The 7,854-nt window shown below is 38.1% G+C and overlaps 1 protein-coding gene across 1 annotated transcript; it reads right to left on the reverse strand.

Annotated features, from left to right (window-relative positions):
* Window positions 1-363: 363 nt before the first annotated feature.
* On the reverse strand, window positions 364-6,332 carry LOC109201767 (5-hydroxytryptamine receptor 3A). The gene is made up of 8 exons (XM_025906534.1): window positions 6,244-6,332; window positions 5,223-5,267; window positions 4,945-5,054; window positions 2,040-2,212; window positions 1,809-1,954; window positions 1,505-1,715; window positions 1,252-1,410; window positions 364-857 (listed from the first exon to the last, which is right to left on the reverse strand). The coding sequence occupies exons 1-8, from the start codon at window positions 6,316-6,318 to the stop codon at window positions 595-597; spliced, it is 1,182 nt and encodes a 393-aa protein (XP_025762319.1). The 5' UTR covers window positions 6,319-6,332; the 3' UTR covers window positions 364-594.
* Between the last annotated feature and the right edge of the window lie 1,522 nt (window positions 6,333-7,854).

Raw genomic sequence — 7,854 nt, forward strand, 5'->3', positions numbered from 1 at the left:
GCATTAGAGACAAAGTAGCTTTAGCTTTAGTCGTCTCTTTACTTGATTCCAAGCACACCACACCTCTCAGAATTTAGGACATTTCATATAATTTTGATCTCCGTAATTGGACAACCTGCATCAGCTTATGCTTGAGCTACAAATCACATGGAGCGGGGTGACTGATGACGTGATGAGGCCATGACACATGGGAGTTTTATAGTGACTGAGATAAAATCTCCTGAGTGGGACGTAGCTTGGATCGATGTGTGTAAGCTACACTTATTACATTAGATAAAAAAAAAAACCCCAAACCTTACTGAAACCTACAATCATATAGTAGTATAATATAGTATTATACATTATATCGTTACATTATATTACTATTCAGAGATCAATCGTATATTTCATAGCTATGCACTGATTAATTGTGATATATATTTTTTACTTTTTGCTCAAAATCCCGTTTTTATCCAGTTTCATCTTGTCTAATATTTTTTCTCTTTCTATCATCTTTACACAATAATTAGTATGTAATTAAAGATCTATGGTGCACAGTATAAGCATGCACTGGCAGATTATACACAGCGTGTTGGCAGGTCCAACGAATCTAAATCAAATCACCTTCGCAATCCACACTAAATACATGAACGCCAGAAACAAAGCAGAAGCACTAAAATATAAAACAAAGAACACATGATCTGTGATTTCAGCCAGTCTCCTGTAGCATCCACGCTTTTTATTCTCTTTGTACTGTCTTCCTGCTTCCTCTCGAACTGCCCTCAATTCATCCAGGATTAGTTTCAGCAGGTCACGGTGATCAGGAAGGTAACACCTGTCCTCTTTTGCCTGGCCTCTCTCTTCAGCTTCAGCAGACTCTGAATGGGAAATGAAAGACATCATTTATTGAGCAAGCTGCAACAACGTTTCTGGTCTGGTTGATTTTTGCTGCTTTCAGTGAAAAAGCTTAAAAATGTTCCCATCTGCCCAGCACTGAATAACAGATGAGCCTTTGGCAGTTAATAGACACTTTCTCCCTAACAGTATTTTTAAATTCCAGATAATCTTGCCGGAATCTTGGAGTAATTTCTGACAATCAAGGAATCAGAGGTTGGAAGAATGAGGCAGGGAATAAAGCCCCAGGAGACAAGAAATGAAACCCATTTCCAAAATAAAACAAGAGAAAGACAGCAAAGCAGCTACAAGAAGTGTTTCTCATCCTTACTGATCTTTGTGTTAGTTTCTTTGCAAAGAAACTCTCCAAACACATACCTGTGACATCGCCCATTTGCAGCTGAATATCCTCACTGGCATTTACAGAGCTTTGAGCCTTCTTACCACAATAACAATCGAGATCGATTAAGAAGGTCACCAGCATGGCCTCCAGGACACTTATCCCCACCAGGGCGAAAACTCCAACGCAGTACATGGCTAGAAGGTGCAGAGAAACTGCTTGTTGGTGTACTGTTACTAAAATCCCTCTATCTCATTAAAATCTCAATGTTAGATCTAAGAGGCTGCTCACCAATCATTGGCAGGCTCTTTTCAGTGGAGGGCAACATGTCCTGAAGAATTAGCAGTAAGACGGAGATGGAGAGGAGTATCGTCACTTTGAAGCTCAGCTTTTCACCTCTGGCCTCACTAATGAAGAATGATGCCAAATCCAGGATCAGGAAGAAGAAAAGCGGCACAATAAGGTTTATGACATACAGCATTGGCTTCCTCTCCATTGTGACCTGTAAAATGGGCAGATTCATCAGACCTGGACATGAGATAAAGAGCTGTCCGCAAAAAAACCAAAACAAACATCACTAAACATATTTTCTTACCATGTATCTAAGTCTGTTTCTGGCTCTAGGTCCATTAAAGGTTATCAAGCTTTTGAGGTCCCACTCTCCCATTGTAACCATGGCCTCCGCTGAGACTTTATTCAGCACTTCGTCACTGTTGAATGTTCCTAATTTTATAGTTTTCTCTATCGAGACAATAAAAAAAGGAATAAATTGTTACATCAATTGTTCTGGAGCTAATCTGGCTCTGACTCAATTTACAGAATTTACCATTCAAGCTCATTGTTGAAAATGTGATGTTGCAGGATTGCGTATCAAAAGGAAACATCATGAGGTCCAGACAGCAAGTGTAGGTCAGCCGCTGGCGTCCACTCATGTACATCCAACCACTGGAATTCACGGTGACCAGAAGACTCTCCTGAATGCTCCCGGTATCGGAAACGCTGAGGGGACAACAGCAGACACAGGAGGAGAGTCAGAAATTAACATTGTTTTTCAGTCTCACTATTGTAATTTCGAATTTCACACTGAGTGTGTAATATAGTTGTTTATTCCTCTCCTGAGAACACCTCTATAAATGGTTTGGTAGCTCAGTGTACACTTCAGGGTTGAACAAAAAAATTGCATAAAAACATGAAGAACTAAAGCATTATTTTTTAACACAATCTTTTCATTTCAAAGTAAATTAACGGATTCTGCTGGAAAGTAATTGGACAAATTAAATAACTGAAAATAACAATTAATTTCTAATAGTTGGTTGAAAACCCTTTGCTGGCAATGACAGCCTGAAGTCTTGAACTCATGGACATCACCAAATGCTGAGTTTCCTCCTTTTAATGCTCTGCCAGGCCTTTACTGCAGCCGCCTTCAGTTGCTGTTTAATTTGTTGGCCTTCCTTTAGTCTTTAGTCTTCAACAAGTGAAATGCTCAGTTGGGTTAAGATCAGGTGACTGACTTGGCCATTCAAGAATATGTCACTTCTTTGCTTTAATAAACTCCTGGGTTGTTTTGGCTGTATGTTTCGGGTGATTGTCCATCTGTTGTATGAAACACCGCCCAATCAATCTGACTGCATCTAGCTGGATTTGAGCACACAGGTGTTCTCTGAAAACCTCAGAATTCATTCTGCTCCTTCTGTCCTGTGTCACATCATCAATAAACACTAGTGTCCCTGTGCCACTGGCAGCCATGTACACCAAAGCCATCACACTGTGTCTGCCGTGTTTTACAGATGATGTGGCATGCTTTGGATCATGAGCTGTTCTGCACCTTCTACATACCTTTTTTTTGCCATCATTCTGGTAGAGGTTGATCTTGGTTTCATCTGTCCAAAGAAAGTTTTTCCAGAACTCTGCTGACTTTTTTAGATGTGTTTCTGTCAAAGTCCAATCTATCCTTTCTATTCTTGAGGCTTATGAGTGACTTGCACCTTGCAGTGAACCCTCTGTATTTACTTTCATGCACTCTTCTCTTTATGGTAGATTTGGATATTGATAAGCCTTCCTCCTGGAGAGTGATGTTCACTTGGTTGGCTGTTGTGAGTGGGTTTCTCTTCCCCATGGAAATGATTCTGTGATCATCCACCACTGTTGTCTTCCGTGGATGCCCAGGTCTTTTTGTGTTCCTGAGTTCACCAGTGCTTTCTTTGGACCAAACTGTAGATTTTGCCACTCCTAATATTGTTGCAATTTCTTGGATGTTTTTTTTTTCCTGTCTTCGCAGCTTAAGTATAACTTGTTGTAATGGCATCAGCCACACATGGGTAAATCAAGTCTATTCGTTCACTTATTAGTTTGGTTTGCAGTTTCTTCATTAATATAATTCATTAATCATTTTATTTAAACCTAACACTGACATCATGAGGCGCGCGCATAATAGCGTATAATAGAGTTATATTTAGTTGACCTCTTTTATGGGCCTACTAATGATATGTTTGAATTTTGTCTTTTGAACTTTTGTTGAGGGTTAAAATAAAGAAAACCCATTTTGAAGACATTTTCCTGTGTCCTCTATGCCTTGGCTGCTTGGTCCCTCACACTTGTTTCACCTGCATGGAGAGCTCCTTTGACTGCACGTCGTCTGTTCACAGGAAACAAATGCAAGCACCACACCTCAAATCAACCGCAGGCCTTTTGTCTGTTTAAAAAGATAAGGACATAACGTAGGAACTACCCACACCTGCCCATGAAAAAGCCTTTGAGTCAACTGTCCAATTACCTTTGGTCAATTTAAAAAGTTGGTGGCACACGTTAAGGACCTGAAACTCCTAAACCCTTCATTCAGTTTGAAGGTGGATATCCTCAAATGAAGCTGAGAGTCTATACATTATGTTAAAATTGGAATATGTTTCAGTAAACGGGTAAAAACAAACTTGTGTTAGTGTCCAAATATATATGGACCTAACTGTACATCTGACAGAGAAGAATTCTGGGATACTTCCTTATAATTGTTACTCTTGCAGCAGGGGACAGTGTTCCTGGATTTATGGATGCTGGATTGTGGCTTTGATACTCATTAATTTTTGTTGGACTGTGCGTTGTGAGAAGTATTGACATCTGTGGCATGTCCTGTTTACTTTTCTGTGGCCAGTTGGATATCTGATGACTCGTAGGGCATTTATATTGACAGCTTAAATCTGCTGAAGTGGAATCTTCCATCTTTATCATGCTTCATGTTGGCCTATGGGACACTAAGGTACTTGTAGGTGTTCTGTATGTTTGCTGTTGCAACTTCTCCAATCCAACTGACATCCTGATGTCCTCGCTGCAGAGCCTGGTGAGGTGGATCCGTGAGTCAGTGTCCTGCTCACTCCTGGAGATCAGTTTGATGTCATCCATGTACTAAAGGTATTACTCTAATAAAAAAATCTATAATTTATATCCACTTGTTGTGATGGCGTGGGTGAGACCTGTGCAGGGTCTCAACCCCCAATGTGCAATTAACAAAATATCTTTGCAAGTGTCTGAACCCAGCTGTAGATAAGTTATGTCTACAGTGTTGTGTGTATATTTCACACTCGGACCAAAATTTAAATTTCAGTATTGTTAATCAGGTAATTGTGCTTATATAAGCCAGACTTTTTCCTGGCAGCTTGCTTTCCTTGTAGGAATTACCCCAGAATAAAACTGTATACAAGCTCAAATTATTTTGCACTTGTGTAATGAACAGTACTTACTCCTCATTGATTCTCACATCGGGGATCCACAGAAGTGATTTTGGAAGGGTTATCTCCTCTATCCCACAAAAGTCTGAAGAATTCCAAGTAAGGAACTCGTTTGTCCAAGACTGGGAAAAGTAAAAGCTTGGATTTAAAGATAATTCTGACTTAACAGAAACTGTGTGAGAGTTAAAACAGCCAAGAATGTCACTAAAGTTGATATATTTACTGATAACAGACAATGGTTTTTCAAACTGGAAACTCGACATGACGACAGTGCCAGTCCACATTCTTACCATGTAGAGCCAGATGTGAGTTGTGATAGTTTGAGACTTCTCCTCCTGCAGACAATCAGCAACACGAACATCAGTATTTACGGACACTTTTCAGCTTTCTTAAAATGCTGAATTTAGACAAATTATCTGCTCATATATATATATGTATATAGCAATAGTTTCTGCTGTCATTTATTCTTTTAACAACTTTCTCTAGAAATATGGGAATGAGGCAGCACAGAGGGAACTAACCAAATGCCACAACAACAAATACCTGAACCAAAGGGGCGCATAAGAACTTCTAGAAATCAACAGAAAACAGAGACTTAAATGTAAATGAAACCAACATTCAAAATACCCAAGGCTTGAGGTTACAGTACTAAATTTTAAATTCTTTCTGGTAATAATAATAATAATATAAACACATATGAGATACAATCAAGAGACAACCCAGACAAAGACCCCTGGGGTAGATCATAGTCATAACAAAAAAGAAGACACCACATATAAATAACATTAACAAGTATGATCAGGAATCAAAACTGTAACAAGGACCATGAACCACTTAAGTAAACCAATTAACTATTAACCAGTTAATAAGCCAGTTAACTGAATCATGGATATTTGACAACTTAGGTGTTGAGATGGACATTAGATGAGAAGAGAGCTGAAAATCTAGCTATCAAGCTCCCAATAAAGACTGTACACTTCTCGCTTGTATTCAGACAGTAAGTTCATTTTATGGACCTCCACACCCCTAAGTCTATATTTACAGAGCCGTAGTACAACATATTTCCCCTAAAACCTTTGAAGGACCAGGCCATAATTCCTGTTATGATGTGCATCTTTCCCCTGGAATGTTTTAACACAAATCTGAGTTGGTTGGATAAAGTTTTTCTTGTTTTTCAAATTTGATAAAGAACAGTCACTTGTATTTATTTTTGAGTAAACGTAGCTTTTAAATAAAGGTCACAGAGTCATGAATATAATTCAATGTAAAAGTACAAAAATCTGTGCAAAAAAGGAGTATGAAGACACTTACCACTTCTAAAATACCCAATAGAAACATGTCTAGCTGAACGAGTGTGGAGTTGGTCCAGCTTTTCACAGGTCTCATGATTTGCAGAACAGAGTTTGATGCAGTCATGTTTAAGTAGTTCAGCAGACTGTAGTATGAACAGTCTGAAGTCTGACTGGTGGAAAACCCTGCTGGCAAAAAACACAAAATCCTAACTTACAGGCAAAATCTAAGACCTAAACATCAGAAACTGATCCAAGTAAAGCTCAGAAAAATCATTAAAATGTTCAAATCAAGGTCAAATTTAAAAACTTACCAATTAAAGAAAGAAACGCCAGAGTCCTCAGAGCAGTCATGGCTGTCTGCCTTCAGTCCCAGTAAACACTTTTAAAATGCACAGCTGCTTACATTAAACAGAATCATAGAGGAGTGTGGAGGAGAAATTAATATATGAAAAAAATGAACTGTCAAGTACACTAAAAATCCTTCTATTTGTTCCTGTGTGCTGTTGAAAGGGAAATAATGCTAATCACCTCTACATTCATGTCATTGGCTGGCAGCTGAGTCAAAAAGTCAACATGTAAGTATTAAACCAGGAGAGAGTAGAAAGGTTTTCAGTGAGCAAACTCTTCGCAGTGCCCATAAATATTTAATGATAATTCAGTTTTACTTTGATTTGCTGACTCTACATACAACAATTTAAAAGTGACGCTCTAAGTCACTGATTATGAATTTATATTTTCAGGTATAATACAGAATGTTACATCATTACCAGAGGTTTTATGAAATTATGTGTGTAAACACACTCATTCGCAAAATTTTCAGAAAGTTTAGGGACTGTTCAGAATGTACAATTCAGCTGTTTTTAAATTAACTCAGTTACTTGCAAAATACTTTACAGACAACAGATCAAATGCTGAAAGTGAGAAATAAAAGATTCTTAAATAAAATGTTTGATGTGAATATACAAATAAAATAAAGGCTTCCTTGTTTACTCAGCTTTCTCATAAAATGTTCGAACAACGGTAAAATATTCTGAAGTTTGGCTGTGTATGGGTCGACAGTAGATTATAAATGTAACAGTTCAAGAGTTTAAAAAACATTTATAACCATTGAGAAATTATAGCCATTTTTATGTATGACTATACCCTGTTTAAAATTCAATCCATGATCTACTTGGTGAGCCTGACGATTAATCCATGTAATTTATTAATCGTGATTGATGTTATGCCTGCAGTTGCCAGAAGGGGGCGGAAAGAGAAGCATTGTGTCTGAGCATCGCTATTGGTTTGTCCCCTTTTAGGTATAAAATAAGGTTGGGCGATATGTAATCAAAGTCATCGTAAATTTTCCAACCGACAATGGTCAGTCCAATAACTGACGATAGGCGGTATATTCACGCAGGTGACTCTTGTAAAAACAATCGGTAAAAGGCTAAGCCTGTTGTTGATAGTCAATATAGTTTTCCAGTTGCCCAACCTTAGTATTAAATGAACATTTCTGCTTTTGAACTGTATAAATATATATGTTGAGATGTGCTGACTGTGTTTACAAATGTACCAATAGGATACTAGGAATGTTTAGAGTATTTATGTTTTCCTGTATTGTTGGGACACTGTTAAGCTAAGCCCTCTG

Source organism: Oreochromis niloticus, linkage group LG4 (genome assembly GCF_001858045.2).
Source record: "Oreochromis niloticus isolate F11D_XX linkage group LG4, O_niloticus_UMD_NMBU, whole genome shotgun sequence".
NCBI lineage: Eukaryota > Metazoa > Chordata > Actinopteri > Cichliformes > Cichlidae > Oreochromis > Oreochromis niloticus.

Bases quoted from the DNA above. Each gene is read 5' to 3' on its own strand.
- LOC109201767 (XM_025906534.1), bottom strand. From the start codon at position 6,318: ATGAGACCTGTGAAAAGCTGGACCAACTCCACACTCGTTCAGCTAGAC. The intron at 1,716-1,808 runs GTAAGAAAATAT...CCCATTTTACAG, and splicing joins GAAACAGACTTAGATACATG to GTCACAATGGAGAGGAAGCC. The intron at 1,411-1,504 runs GTGAGCAGCCTC...TGCACCTTCTAG, and splicing joins AAAGAGCCTGCCAATGATTG to CCATGTACTGCGTTGGAGTT.